This window comes from Recurvomyces mirabilis (genome assembly GCF_035927965.1).
Source record: "Recurvomyces mirabilis strain CCFEE 5264 chromosome Unknown scaffold_3, whole genome shotgun sequence".
NCBI lineage: Eukaryota > Fungi > Ascomycota > Dothideomycetes > Mycosphaerellales > Teratosphaeriaceae > Recurvomyces > Recurvomyces mirabilis.
Window position 1 is genome coordinate 663,596 of NW_027041937.1, and position 15,277 is coordinate 678,872.

Here is a 15,277-nt window from a genome sequence, read left to right on the forward strand (position 1 = left end):
CTATGCTGTGCTGTGCTATGCGTACAAGAGTGCTATGATACACGTAATACGATGCCATAACTTTTGATCGCTCCATCTTCAATGCACGATCTGATATCCCAGCCGCAAAAAGGGTCGCGGTATACAAATAGAATCCATCTCATCTTATCATTAGCCGTTTTCGTCAATCGAAGAACAAGGACTATACAGCACGCCATCCGATCATCCCAACACCCGGACACCGCAGCCATCGACTGTTCACTTCATCTGCGCTCTCAACCCCGCGTTCTCCCTCCTCAGCCGTCCCACTTCCTTCTTCAACCTTGCCGTCTCCTCCTGACCAATTTGAAGTTGTCGTTTCAGCTCCTCAACACCCTCTCCGGCCTTCACGACCTTGAGAATCCTACCTAGCTCATCGTTGAAGCGGGCATAGAGTGCCTCGTTCTCGCCATTCGCTTCTCTGTATAGCTCGTCCAATCGCTTGCACTTGTTCTCCGAGACCGTGAGAGAAGATGATAAGTCGGACTGGATACCAGCGAGACGAGAGGTCAAGGTGTCGATTTGAGACGTGAGCGTGCCTTCCATTTTCAGGACACGCTGTGCGAGATCTATGTTCGTGGAACCAGCTCCACTTGTCCGAGGATACGTAGTAATCGGACGGGGAGCTCGAATCGAGCCAATACGACTAGGCGTCGCTGTGAGTTCGTCGCCAATCTTACTCAGCTCGTCCTGCAGCGAGGTCTGCGCCGTGGTCAAGGAGGTTTGTTCGTTTTGCAGACGCTCACGGAGCTTCTGTGGCGACTGCATGCGCAGCTTACGAGGAGTGCCACTCTCGGATGATGCAGCGGCAGATGGAAGGATCCCTGCTATCGACACTTTTTCCGGTTGCGGCGAGGGACGTTTGACGATATTGCCAGCACCTGCTCGCTCTGAGAGGCCCACACGAGGAGATGGCGACGGCGCTTTATGAACCGTGCTATTCCTTGGAGCAAGCGTCGGTATGCTTGAGGTCGGTCTAGCAGTAATCACTACATCCTCTGGCTGCTTACTACTGCTGCGTGGCCGAAGCGGTGCCACGACACCAAAGGACTTGTCTGCACCAGGAGAGTTCTCCCTCCTGAACGATGGTGGCAGCCTCGAGCGGGGGGTCTCGCGTATCGGCGAGCCAAATCTGCCACTGCCACCTCTTGAAGACGGCGTAGAAGGCATGGGCGAGGCTGGTAGCGATTTGTCGTCCGTGTGCCTCTGCGCAAGTGGAGGTCGGCGTGGGGACGGTGACATCCACGGCTGTGCCTTCTGCGTCGACTCCAGAGCCTTCAGGTCCGAGAGCGAGCTACGCCTCTTCTTCCTTGGCGGTCCAGTCGGTATGAAGCTGGGATGCTCACCGATGGTCGACAAGCCCAGATTCTGCGTTGAAGACAGTCCAGTCAAGCTGGCAGCGTCTTCCAACGCTGATGGTTTGAGACTTGGCCCGTCCTGCGAAGCCGGCCTTGGGAACAAGCCGCGAGCATTGATGTCCGTGCTATGAGAGCGCTGTAGAGTAGCCTTGGAGATGCTACCAGCAGGGCTTGCATCGCCTCGCGTACTCTTGCTCAGACTACGCCATACAGCGGCAACCTTCGATTCCTCTTCAGACTTGCTGTTGGCTCTCGTAAGCGTTCCTAAGCCGAATTTCTTGCGAAGGGACGAAGTGTTGGAGCTGATCGAAGCTGAGTTGACAGATCTAGCTCGCTTGTGTATACTGCCTGGTCCCTCGTTGAGCCTCTGCGTGTCCTCGACCGGCTCACCAAAGTAAGTCTCGGTGTCGTCGACGAAGCGGTCGATTAAAGGTATAAAGTCGTGAGGGTTGCCGTCGGGCACAAGCACTTCCGCAAAGGCCGCTGTGAGTATGCCACGATCGCCATCGTTGCCAGTACCGTCCAACAAATCGGCCAGCAGCTTCATAATCGTCTTGAAGGCACGCTGATTTTGTGGCGCCAACCCGCTGACCGCAGAACGGAAAAAGTTATCGAAGTCGGATGGGAACAGTGTCTCCGCCTTTGACTGGATTTCTTGGATGACAGCATACGGCACAATCTGCCCAATCTGCTCTTTCCAGGCCATGTTCACGAACTTCTCAAATGCAGCGAACAGTACATCGACCGTAGCTTGAGCGGCCAAGACCATGAGATTCGGATCTTCCAGTAGACCGTTATAGAGCTCGTTTACAGTAAGCTCATCAGCCGTAGCACGCATTTTGAGGCTGCGCCCAACGATGTTGCCTTTGCGAGCTTGCAGTGCCAGCACATAGGCTGATAGTGTCTCTTCAAGCCTACTATGCTTTTGACTGCTGAGCTGGTCGATAGAGCGCATACTATTCAGCGATCGTGGCGTCGGCTGATCTCGTGAAGGCGGTCGGCTTTCTCTGCTCGGTGGCTCGGATGAAATGCTTTCGCTGCCGTAGCGAAGACGCTGTTGTGATGGAGGTGGTGGGAGTGGCGGTAGGTCCTTCTTCATAAATGTCGGCGCCTGGCTACCTGGGCCGGTGCTGGACAAGAAACTCGACAACAGCTTGCGTGGTGACTTGGGTCGCTTCAAGCGCTCCTGACTTAGATCGGCGCGCTCATGGGCTTCGTCCTCAGGATGTGCTTCGAGCTCAATCGAGGTGAGGATGCCGGCGTTACGTGTGAGAGCATAAGCCGTAACCGATTGGTCCTCTATGCTGTAACGAGTTAAAGAAAGCAAGGCCAAGCGCTTGCTGAGCGTTGAAATCAAGTCAATAGCTGCAACATGCTCACGACTGGCGCTGCCGTCGATAGAGTCAATGGTCAGCCTCCACAAGCCATCTTTGAGTGGAGAGGTCGCTATGACGGTGCGGATGCCGGCGTGACCAGCTCGTGGCCGCTGAGAGTGCTTATCGATATCCACCAATATGCGCACTGGAGCAGCTTGACGACGGGCGGCAATATGCTCGGAACACGAGTCGTCGAAGGTTGCACTCAACAGGCTGGCATGGTCTGCAGCTGGATCTGAAGCACGCACATCCCATTGCGACGACTCACGCTCCGACTCGCTGAAACGTGCCTCCACTCGTGCCTTGGTGACTTCCTCAGTCAAGCGCGCAGCTTTGCCATCGTAGGATCCCGCGAGTCGCAAGATCTGACACGAATCGACGGTGTGCTGAGGCAGAGGATGAGCTGCAGCAACCAGAGAGAAACGCGTCGTCAGCTGCACAGCGCGCCCGCCAATGCTTTCAGTAAAGTCGCACGCGTCTAAACGGACCTTGCGCAGGAAGCGGAGCTCCAGTATAGCATCCGGTCGTGGGGACAAAGGCTGGACAGCCGCGATCACATTCTCGAGCTCACTTTGCAAGGCTCGGGCAGCAATCGCGCGTTCAGTCGTGCGCTCCAAGAGTATGACGCTGTCAGTAAACACCAGAAGAATGCCAGAAGCGCCATCGCATCCATGTAGAGCATATGGCGCCTCAAGCTCGATGACATCGACCACCGTCACAAGGCGGCCAGCAATTGCACAGTCTGAGGGCCACGAGGCGACTTTGGCCTGTAGTGTGTTGCATATCGACGTAGCATTCCCTGCGAAGTCGTCCTGTATGCAGATGTCGGTAATAATGTCACGAGCCTTCAGCAATGGCTTGATCGCGGGATGCCGCACTGGTAACTGCTTCGTGATGCTGTCGATATATAGAGTATAGCGTGGCAAGCGCTGTACAGGCTCGATCAGTAGCGAATTCAAGCGTTGCTCGCCAATCTCCTGCAACGCAGCAATGAGGGCAGTATCTGGCGAACGAAATAAAGCACGTAGCGATTGACTGGCTTGCGGTTGATCCTTCAAGTACTGAGCGTAAGTGTCAGAGAGTCGCGGTAGCCACTCGCATAATATCTTCGCACAACCGACCACGCCTTGCGCATCGCCTGCCAAATCAAGACTTGTTTGTTTAGATGTGATAGGAGTGTCCGAAGTTGCTTCGATATCCTGGTTTGCGCTGGTCTGCGTAGACACGAAGAGTATTCGTAAGGCCTGCGCGAATTGAGTGTTGAGATCGAGTATGCTTGTAAGTGCCTCCGGAAAGCACGACTGGAGCTGCTGCTGACTGCTTGATCGTAGATCACCGTGAATCATCTTGGAGATTCTGTGCAATTCTCGGAGACGACCGACATAGCTGTCCTCTGTCTCGAGCAGCTCACATATCTCCTTGCGAACAACTTCCTTCTGATGTCGCAAGAATGATGTGCTTCGGCCAATATTTGTCTGCTTGGATGGAGCACGTTTCAACTTGGACGTCGGCAGAAAGGCTGTCTCGCCAAGACCACCGATGAGCTCTGCATATCGTCCATACTTCTGCTGAAGCAAATCACTTTCCAATAGATCCTCGTCACCAAGAGAATCGCCTCGCTTGGCAGTGTCTTTGATCGTGCCCGCCGGTAGTACCACATCCACATCTAGCCAAGATTGCCGCTGCTCACAGAACGCTTCACTGAGAGCCTGGACAACCTCGTCTACGTTCTCAATGCGCGTCATTCGGCTGGCAAGGACCGCGACATGATCGTCGCCGAATAGCATAGCAGGCGAGGGCGTCTTTACTTGGGTGCACCATGTCTTCTTGACTGTTTCTGGGAGCTCTACGAAGTACTTCTTCAAGCCAAACGCCAACCCACGCACCACCTCATCGCCCTGCTCTTCTCGTGGTAAGTTGCTGACCGCAGAGTAAAATGGTGAATTCGGGGAGATGGCGAGTCGCGTATACGAACCGGTCCCCGCTGGTGTGAAGACATGGACTTGTATTCGCGAGCTCGTCGCGCCGATTGTGGCTGCTGGGCCGTGGAAAACGAGTACTGGCGAGTTCGAGAGCAGAGGATCGGTGGTGTGAAAAAGTGCCAGGTCGCCAGTCAAGGCCGGCGGCGCGGCCACAACCACTGCCATTGCGAAGTGGCAGGTCGTGTGCTTGTTTTTCAGCTTATTCTATCGCATCTCGAAGGTCGCGTCGCACTCGTCTCGGGCTGGTTGCCACTGGTTCGCCCCAGAAAGACTTTTGTATCAATACGATATTCTATGTCAACATCAACAACGCGTAATGCGGTACAACCAAAGTAACGAGTGTATTTGAGCTGTCGCGACCCGCACGATGTTTCCCAAAGAAGGATCGCAGGACCGGAAACGGTTCATGCTGCAAGGATAAGGTTGCGCAGATGTGGGGATCGCAAACGCGCTAGCACGCGTGTTGCACGTGAGCAACAACGTCTATACAGTCTTTTCGATCCCGAGGGATGGTTATATACGATAATGACAATCATGTCAAGTCAAGGTCACGAGGCAGGGAAGTTCTCCATCCTCCCAGAAGAAAGCAGAGAACAATTCCGTCTGCTTGAGCTCCCCCCTGATCTGCTTGCCATCCTCACATCAAGCGAACCTCAACCGTAGGTGACTTTGCATGAGAAGCAAGACGTAGCTGATTGACATGCCAGCTTGATCTTCAAGTCTCCAAGAAATTTATTGGGCTCTCTGAGCGAAGCAGAAGCAGTCATCTGTACAACCAATGCAACCTACAGCATTCGACAAGTGAACACTTCCAACTCGCTCTACATCTGCCAGCCAACGAAGGCGGATGTTGAAGGCGATAACGATGACACAGCAGCACTGGGCTTGCAAGCTATAGCCCAGAACGACTTCACGTTGCAACCAAACCAGGTCAAAGCGACATCCGCCGTACCGTACATTAGAGCAGTCCTGCCAACGTACTCATCCACAGGATCATATCAGTCCAAGGACTTACTCTCAAGGCAACAAGTCTTTGACAGTATTCCCCTCAGTCAAGCAGAATGTGAGGTATCATGGCGAGATCTCGCTTGCTTCGAGACTCAAGAACCATCTGGCTGCTTTCAGCCAAGCTCGACCGCAAAGGCGATTGCCTGGAAGTCAGTGATTGGGCAAGCCGCTGCATCTGGGGTCGACCTGATGGCGCCCTTGTCTCGAGATCAGATCAGCATATTAGTCGATCCCAACGAGGAATGGCCACCAGAGTTGACGCGCGCCCTGCTCACCAGCATCTCGACAATCGAGGGCGATACTCTGGTGATTGACGCAGAGAGATGTGCTGTTTCCACTGGCCTCGACTTGCTTGCCGCAGCGCAGCAGTCCAGGCGCACATTACGGAAGGCTGAGTTTCTGGCCGAGTGGAAAGACCTGTTGCCGGAGAAGTGGCGTGGTCTGGCGGAGCTAGAGAAATTGCCGAGAGATCAATACAGTATCAGCGATGGCGACCACGTCTTGTTGGTTGGCGCGTCAACAGCTGATGGCCCTGTCGCTGCTGCAGAGACCAAGAAACGGAAGTGGCACGACAAATTCCGGGCTTCGAAGAAAGCGTCGTAATGGCGTCTACAGATATATACCCAGACTAGCCGCTGTAAAGCCTTCGAGAACCGCACTGAATCCTTCAATCCGCTAGATAGGTATCCTCCTCATCTCCTCCGGCGTCCAGTACTTCCTCATATTCTCGGCCCTCAGCTCATGCACCTCCTCGTCCAAATGCTGCCACAGCACGGTACCAAAAGAGTCCATGACCGTTTTCATCTCATCCAGTCTCAACTCCTTCTCACCACTCCTGCACTTCCCGAGATACTCCTCGAGCTTATCCAGCCCTATGTGAATCTCCTTGTGCTGTGTCAGTAGCTGCAATTCCTTCTTGAACGCAGGCATCTTGCGGGCGAGTATCGGGAAGATATGCTGCTCTTCGATATTGTGGTGGAACGTCAATTGTTGACAAAACTGTTCGCCTTCGGATAGAAAGGTGCGGATGGACATTCCCGCTGGTCGTTTACCAGATGTGCAGGCACCGTAGAGGGTGTTCCAGGTATGCCTGAAGTGCTCATGCTGTGGAACCATCAGTCTCGAGGTCGCACTATAATGCTACGTGGTCGTGAGTACATACAAACATATCCATATGCTCCGACATCCTGTTATACATCCTAAACTCTTGTGGACTGAGCTTGGGCAAAGCCTGTTCTTCCTGCTTCGGCGCAGCAGCCTCTGTGGGCGCATCAGCCTTCGGCACCCCCTTCGCCATCTCATCGAAAGGTTGCTTCATTGCGAAGACGGTATGTGGGTTGCGACAAGTATCTGCTAACGAGCGGCTAAGGAGGCCAGCGGTGTGCGCGAGAACGACAGGTTTTCTGATCCTAGGGAACGAAGACAGCAGCAGACTGCCGACCAGGAGTCGAAGCATAGATGTACTTCATTTTCTCTTCAGAAGTTAGCAGACCTTGAAGTGATGTAGGGCGGGTCATTGCCGCGATGAAGGCGACGGAGCAACCTTTTAAGGGCAATTGATTACCTCATGCGCGTCTCGGCTCCTGGCAGCAGACACATCCGACGGTGTATTGTCCCGCTTACACAAGATCGAATTTCGGCGCCGACGTGGTAGGAATGGCAAGGTTGATGGAAAGGCTGAGGGACGAATAAGATAGTGGGAAGGGATTGCTTCAGAAGATCCGTCATACACATTAAATGCTATCTACAAATCTTGGGTATCTAACACAGCCAAAGTGCACGCAAAGCCGTGGATATAAGCTACGTAAAAGCATCTGTAAAATCAATCAGAGCATCCAAAGCCAGGAGACTGATAGTACGAATGGTAGAACACTGAGCTCAAGTTCGAACGATGCAGGCATGACAAAGAAGGCCGTAATATGTGCTAGTTTGCTGAGGTCCAGGGCGCCGGTCGCTATGCAAGAAAGCTGAAGTTGTAATCATTGGAGGTCGAATGGACGACTCGATCCTTCTGTGGAGTCGCCTTCGATGGTCTTCCGCCAGTGTCGAGGAAGACAAACACAGACCAGAGGGAATGCCTTTACTTCGCCTTCGCCATTGGATGAGCCCGGAGTGCGAGAGCTGCCACTGCTCATGCCGCTGTCGCGTTGTGCCTTATCCTCTGCTCGCCAGTTCTCGGCTTTTTGTCGGACGCGCACACCAGTAGCCCAGCCGTCATCCCAGATCCCCATGACCTTGACCATGTCGCCACGCTCAAGGTCAAACTCGTCGGCAGCTCGTGGTTCGTAGGCCCACAACGTGGAGACGAGATCACCAGCACGAATCTCGTCTTGCGAGTAGTAGTCCTTGAAGAAGCCGAGTCGTTCGCTCTGACCTTGCGACTCCGGTGAAGTGAAGTCGTTCTGGGAGTTTGGAGAGCTGTCCTCCGCACCCACTATGGCAAGTTGCGATCCGCTCGACAACGAGCCACTACGCTTTGGCAGTGGAGCGGCGCTCAGCATGCCTCGCGAGTCGGGTGTCTCTTCCTCGTCAGATGTGGACTTCCTATAGCCACCATATCCAAGAGGCGCATATCTCCCGGTATCATTCTCTGAGCTGCTCGTGCCTTCCAGTGCAGACATTCGCGCAACTCTGCCGCCGGGAAGGACAGCAAGGCCAGCACGTTCTTGGTCTCTTGCACCATCCCTTGCGCCGTCGTTGAACGCCATAGCAGGTTGTGAACGAGTCGTGGCGGGCTGATTGAAGATGCTGGTAGCAGGGCTACTGTCTCTCCGCCTCCTAAGCAGTAGACAGCCTGCAATCAGCAGGCCAAGCAAGAGCAGCGCACCGAGAACCGAGCCGACCACGATGCCGGCGATCTGACCGCCAGTAAGGCCACGATTTGTCGCTGCAATACCGCTTCCGGCGCTGGAGGTCGATGATGCTGTTGCGCGGCCAGATGAACTGGCGGTCACAGTCACTGGTGCCAGGGAGGAAGACGCGACTATCGGCAGTGTCACACCATTGCATCGCGTGGTCGTATTGGAGAATACGCAGCACGAGTCCGTTGCATTAGGGGAGCTTGAGGAGCAATATGAGCAGAGGCCACCCAGGTTTGAAGAGTAACCACAGTCATTCGGCTGGTTCGTAGAGCCTTCTATACAAGATCCTGTGAGTGAGTCCGCCGGCAGAGCACAATTGGTGAAGTCAGCACGTATTTGTGTCAAGGCATAATCGCCCGTAGTGCCACAGACGTTGCTGCTAGCAATTTCTTCCTCGCTTTGTGCAAAGGACGCGCATGTGTCTGCACAGAGCGGCCTTGCAGCAGTACCGGACAGACCACATGGCGTGACCGAGTTCTGTATTATAGCGTTGCATAGTACGCTGGCTGTGTATCGCGCGTAGAACGCAGTCGTGTTGTCGAGATTGACGTTAGAACATCCTATGAGAGTCCGGTATCTAGGCACCGGTTAGTCAACGTCACGATCGGCACTGTGATATATGACACACCTCTCGTCTGTGTAGCCGTCGGCGATGTACTGATCGAGGCTCGAGTCAAACGAGCCAACGTCGCTGACTGAAGACAAGAAGGGAAAGAGGCCGACGAGCGTGCTATCTGTCGATATCGAGGATCTGTTGAATGCCGGACATGCGGTGGAGCTCGCCAGTGATACGCAGTTTTGAGCAAGTGTTGCTGGCAGAGCGCTGGCCAATATTGCAACCGCTGCCGTCGATGTCGATATACATGCTGTTCTTTGTCTCTTCGAGCGATGCCGCCGTACCTCGGTCATGTCGTAATGTGTTCCTTGTGCGAAAGTCGACGTCGCTCCACCTAGTCCCCGAAGCGGAGCATCGCGTCCGTTGTCGACTCCCTCCATATGTCCATGCACATCTCTCTGGATCATCCTAAGCTTGTGCACGTGGCTATGGCTTTCCGAAAGGTCCCTTGCTCGAAATGGCGCTCGTTTATCACGCCAGGGCCGCCTGGTTGCTCAGTTGTGTGGAGCTCAAGGACGCAGGTGGCACGTCGTGTGCATGCTGCAGGTGCGCGGACAGTCGTCGTATTAGCGAGTGTAGACGAGACTGGTGTCGGCGTCGATGTGAACGAATGTGTATGACTTCAGCCCTTGCACCTGCCTATCCACCGGCTCCAAAGGTCACCTGCACACCTGAGGTCGTGGTTGTTGTTTGGTAACTTCCCGCAGCAGGCGGAGAGAAGAGCAACAACTCCCGTCGGCTGCTGCGCAAGAGCCATAGTGCTTAGAGTCGTGGAGTCGGCCCCTGCGTTTGCCAGCTCGGAGCCTCAGATGCACCTTCCCGGCGCTATCGACCATGCGATTGTCCTGCGATTGGCTATTTCATGCTGACGCTATGGCCTCGGCATGAACGACGAGTCAGTGCGCACATGGAGTAATTTCCACGAGCAACGAAGGTTTCCGCTTATGCAGCGGCGAAAGTACACCGATGGATAGCAGTAACGGAATGCTTTTGTTGTTCATCTTGTTGTGCATATGCTCGATTGGCATGTAGCGGGCTCAGTAGCAGGACAGATATCGCTTTCTTGCAGCCTCTCGGCCATGGATCACTTGATCTGGATCTGAAGAAGTCGCAGAGGACACATCCCCGTAACCATGCGAATCGCTTCGCAGTGGCCGTTGGCGAGAGTGTCAAATATAGAGCATCAGGCTGAATGATATGAAGCCAATCGCAATGGCACGAGCCATGGTCCGAGTCGCGATCTCCACGGCCCGTCGACGAGGCTTCCCACATCTACATCACCAGTACCAAGATACGAATCCCCAATCGGTATGAGCAGCGAGCATGACCACTTAGTACGGCAGAACATAAAAGGCGAAGGGGAGCTTTTTGGAGTGCAAGCAGTCACAGTATTCGATCTATGCTACAGATATCACCATCATAAGCAGATTTGTCCTCCGCAATCGCCTACGGGGCCGTGCTGTAGCATATGTTGTCCATGTTCTTGACGCCACCGCTATGCATAGTAACAATAAAACGCCATACAAGCCTTCACACGTCATATTCTAATTGTACATGGCCATAGGTCGTTCTCCCAGTTCATAGTCGTTGAGCTCATGACCAGCTGGCAACCAGCCATCGAGCTGCTCTCGAAGCATAACAGGTGCCGTGTGATTATGCTTCGATCTCAAAATGGGAGGCTTAATCTGGCCCTTTGCCTCTTCCTCACCACGGATGTGCACAAGAGGCTCGGGCTCGAGCGCTGCAGACTCACGAGCTGGTCCTCTCAAGGCATCTAGCAGGTTCACCAGACTCGGAAGTTCCTCCTTGGGCTCTAATCCTGCCTGTTTCGCAGCAGACTCTCTCGCAATGCCGGCTTGCTGGGCCAGATCATTCTGATCCTTGACCAAGCTCGAAAGCATGGCCATAGACTTCGCATTCGTCCTCCGGACCTGCGCCCAAACGTCCTCGAAGACAGTCTTTTGCGCACTACCAGATGCGAGTCTCAGCATCGCAGCGAAAGCAGCCAAAGGAATCTTCTCTGGCATGGCATTCTCTTCCCTCGCTCTCGAAGTACTCCGCCATCTGAGCTTCTGTATTTGCTGCCATACAGCCAGCCCCGCCTGCCAGTCACCACGATCTGCACAATCCAATAGTAGTGGCGTCAAGCCTCCCATACACAAACCCCAACCCTCTTGACCCATGCCTTGGCATATACTGAGAGCAGTATCGAAGCCGCTGAACTTGAGCACACCTCGCATAAGCGCACCAAACACGTTCGGTGTGGGGTACGGTAGTTGGATGATCTTGTCTTCTCGACCTTCCACCTTCGTCACCCGCACGAGCCGACGCGACCCTGTTTCGGTGATCTTGACATCCGGTCGTGCAAGTGCTAGACCTTGGTGACGGCCTCGCATCAGCCCGACCCATCTGACGAATCCTTGCGCGTCGTCTGTGGCTGTCAAGTGGTCCAGAATCGCCATATTAGAAACCTCGTTGGGTCGAAGGTGCGTTTCGCGCATCGAGCAGATGATACGATTGACGATACGAGGCTGCTCGATCTTTGACATGCCTAGCAGTAAAGTGTTGTATGTGTGTATGTTCGGTGGTGCGGTCGATAAAGAGAGATTGTAGGCCGCTTTTGCAAGCAGTACCGACGTGCTCATGGCATTGCTGTCGTGCTGTCGGAAAAGGTCTCGTAGACTGAGATTGAGCTGCTCGGCTGTTTCGTGGAACAATCCATGCTCATCCTGCTCGTAGTGCGATAATGCAATATCACCGTCTGTGCGATTCCAGCCAGACAATTTGGAGTCCATCTGAGTTATGCGTCGTAGGTCGTCGAACTTGCCATGCATCAGCGCATGCAGGTCAGTGTCGGGTATGAATATCCTGTCGCGGTAAGTGACAGGCACAGCTCCCGATGCTGTAGAGAGCCATTCATCGTTGGGCTTCTGCTTGATTTGGAGGAAGAGCTGTAGTTGTAGCAAATCTATCGATAGCATCACAGTCTCCAGCTTCTTCGGCGACCACCTCCGAGTACTCGCGCGAGCTTTGCGATCCTGGGTAGCATAGATCGACTCTGGTGGAAGAGAGTGTATCTGCAAATCTGGTCCAGTATTGGCAGGCCATTGAGATGGTTGCGTCTGAGGCTCAACATCTGTGAAGACACCTGGTACACACGCGACCGTGGCCTCCGCCTCCACTAAATTCGTATGGTCCTGATCCAATTCAGTTTGTTGGGCCTGGTGCAAATGTGTCTCGCCCGCCTCGACTCGCTGACCCAATTCTTGCTTCACGCCCGCTATGGCCTTGTCCCATTGCTCTCTCCGCTGCTTCTTCGCGCCAGCATCCCAAGTCGCAGCCGCCGCAAATATGCCAGAGTAGAATAGTGTCGAGGAAGTGCTGTATTTGGCTATATGCCTTGTTGCTGAAGCTGTAGCCCGCTTGCTAACACCTTGGACTGTCTGTATGCATTGTGGACAGTGGCATGTCGCTCGAGTCTGTGCAGCTCTCATCCATAATGTTTGCATCGTTACCGTAGTCTGTGCATCATGGTACTCTCTTCGTAATCACAGTCTTCGCGAGATGTGCACCGTGAGATTAACGGTGCTGAGGTGATGATCCATCGACACTGGAGGCAGTGGATTGGGGATGGATCAGAAAGTCAGCCACAAGCATGCGCCACAACACCTTCTCAGAATCTCAACGGACATGCGTTCATTTACTTGTAATGATCGGCAGATAAGACCCAGTTGGCTTCTACCCGGCTCAAAACGGCTTGTTGAGATGCTCCCATGCTCTTTCAACGCCGCTCACATGTGGTGGTTCACCAGGCTGCACGAATGGGAGTGAGTCCAAGTGACCGCCATGATTCGGATCAGAAGATATACATCGAACGAATCGCGGCGACGTGATCACAGCCCGCACTCATTAACCGAGACCAACGAATGTTGGGGGACGTTCTTGAGTTACTCATCTACAAATCAGATAGCTAACAGTGAGTGACATCTACTGTATTAGTGGCCTGCGATGTATGAATGCCCACCGTACTACGTCGCCGCGGGTACCACATGCTGGGATCGCTACAGCCTGTGACCTGTCTCCGACAGCATATCTTACAATATCCCGGTACTAGCCTTCGACCGATATGCATCCTGCAGAGTCAGGAGATCCTGCTTCAGCTTCGAGAGCGTCATACCGCCTGCCAGAAGCTGCGAGATGCATCTGCGGATACGTCCATCCCCAATACTCTCCTTGCCATCTGCTGGGAATGTGCCATTGCGTTTCAGACCATCCAGAGCTTCATGCCGTTCCATCTTCGTGGTGAATGGCCATAGGAGCTCGAATGCGATAATGCCGAGTGCGAAGATGTCCAAGTATTTATTATCGTGGATTGTCTCTGTCAGAGGTCTATACATTGTCGTACCACCTGGTGTATTACGTGCAGCGTCTGGTGCCTCATCAAGAGCTGTCGCCAGGCCAAAGTCTCCTATACGGACGTTCAGTGAGATGGGATGTGCGTGGCCGGCCGCGCGACACTCGTCGCACAACATTAGGTCTACTGATCCCCGTCTGTCTCGTGGGTTATCATTCAATGCCATGAGGATGTTGGCGGGTTTAAGGTCGCCATGGACTGTGCCTTTGTGGTGGAGATATAGTAGACCGTTGACAATCGCAAGCAGGATGCTCAAGGTCGGCTGGAGATGAAAGCAGTGCCGTATGACCGGTGCTTTCACTGACCTCGACACGTATGCATCTGGTGATAGGAAGTCTGCAAGACTCATAGGGTAGAGACCCATCTGCAGATGCAGAAAGTAGCATGGCCCAGCTGATGGTACGGTCAGCCCTTTGTCTTCGATCCCTCTCGACTCGAGTATGTCCGAAGTTTGACCGGCCGCCATACTCCGACTTTGCGTTTCGCGCGATGGGAGATTTGCCATATCTCCAGAATCAGGAGCCCGTTCTTGCGAAGTGCTGTGCTCGAACAAGACATTGATGGAAGTGTTTGCGTCATCGCTGACTGTCGTAATTCGTTGCAGTGAACGGTCGTCTGCGGCACCAATTATGGCGTCGTCATCATCAGAGAAGGTAGCGACGCTCTCGTTCTCGCTAAAAGAGGTTGGTGAGCCACTGGGCTTGGTTGATGCTGGAAGGCCTGTACTAGAGTACTCCACCCATGAGTTATAGTAGCGTACAACGTTTGGATGATCGAGACCAGCCATTGTTCGCGGTTCCACCAGCAGCCTTGCCAATTCGTCCTCACCGCCATTACGGATTCGCTGAGCTCGAGCCGCACTAATAGGCACCTTCTTGATGGCGTACTCCTGCCGGTCCAGCTTGTGACGAACTTGATAGACCACACCGTAGCCACCCTTGCCAATAATACCGATTTCCTCAAAGTTCGCGAGATAATGGGATGGTCCAGCTCGGTGAATGGGATCCACATCGGTGTCCTGGAACTTGACCAGCTGCAGCTGTCGATCATTTTCGTCCAGCAGCTCCCGAGACGGTAGTATACCCGGTCGTGAGATTAGAATATCCAGACCATTGCGCATCTGTTGTCTAGTTGATGAGAATGCATCTCCTTCCAAACCAGGAACAACGAGCTGATTTCGGGCTAGTTGCTGAACCAACCCATGGTATTTTTCTTCGGCAATCTGCTGTATAGCGCCGTGGTCGATCTCTCGGTCACCGTGAAGAGCGGTCCATCTCCGAGTCGCTTCTAGCATACACTTTTCTTCCAATAGGGAGTGCAACATCATCTGACTTTGATGCTCATGAACGAGTGGATCAACCTGAAGGCTTGCGAGAGCGGTGCCATTCTCGATCGTTGACTCCGGTGGGCCTGTCAGATCGGATGTGCTTGTATCAGTAGCGGATGAATGAAAGAACTTGGACATATTAATGCAGGCGTGGAAGCATTTTCCTTTGATCTCAATGAGCGCCTCGTTCACCTGCAGTCGAAATCTGGACGGGTTACGACGATTGTCCAGCAGAGTATTCTGCTACTTCTCCATTGCACCGTCAACATCGGCCTGACTTGCCGCGCCCTACATTTATGAGACAATCGATAAGGTTC

The 15,277-nt window shown here is 53.6% G+C and overlaps 5 protein-coding genes across 5 annotated transcripts; 1 reads left to right on the forward strand and 4 right to left on the reverse strand.

The window, feature by feature from the left end:
- Positions 1-237: 237 nt before the first annotated feature.
- Positions 238-4,899, reverse strand: LTS14_001567 (uncharacterized protein; the record flags this gene model as incomplete). Its single annotated transcript, XM_064834276.1, has 2 exons — positions 238-3,813; positions 3,874-4,899. 2 exons carry the CDS (start codon positions 4,897-4,899, stop codon positions 238-240), a joined length of 4,602 nt encoding a protein of 1,533 aa, XP_064698140.1.
- A 369-nt stretch (positions 4,900-5,268) lies between these two features.
- Positions 5,269-6,345, forward strand: LTS14_001568 (uncharacterized protein; the record flags this gene model as incomplete). Its single annotated transcript, XM_064834277.1, has 2 exons — positions 5,269-5,393; positions 5,442-6,345. 2 exons carry the CDS (start codon positions 5,269-5,271, stop codon positions 6,343-6,345), a joined length of 1,029 nt encoding a protein of 342 aa, XP_064698141.1.
- Positions 6,346-6,417: 72 nt separating this feature from the next.
- LTS14_001569 (uncharacterized protein) lies at positions 6,418-7,060 on the reverse strand (the record flags this gene model as incomplete). Its single annotated transcript, XM_064834278.1, has 2 exons — positions 6,418-6,846; positions 6,905-7,060. The coding sequence occupies 2 exons, from the start codon at positions 7,058-7,060 to the stop codon at positions 6,418-6,420; spliced, it is 585 nt and encodes a 194-aa protein (XP_064698142.1).
- Positions 7,061-7,721: 661 nt separating this feature from the next.
- Positions 7,722-9,512, reverse strand: LTS14_001570 (uncharacterized protein; the record flags this gene model as incomplete). The annotated part of the gene is made up of 2 exons (XM_064834279.1): positions 7,722-9,180; positions 9,232-9,512. 2 exons carry the CDS (start codon positions 9,510-9,512, stop codon positions 7,722-7,724), a joined length of 1,740 nt encoding a protein of 579 aa, XP_064698143.1.
- A 1,251-nt stretch (positions 9,513-10,763) lies between these two features.
- On the reverse strand, positions 10,764-14,960 carry LTS14_001571 (uncharacterized protein; the record flags this gene model as incomplete). The annotated part of the gene is made up of 2 exons (XM_064834280.1): positions 10,764-12,600; positions 13,318-14,960. 2 exons carry the CDS (start codon positions 14,958-14,960, stop codon positions 10,764-10,766), a joined length of 3,480 nt encoding a protein of 1,159 aa, XP_064698144.1.
- Between the last annotated feature and the right edge of the window lie 317 nt (positions 14,961-15,277).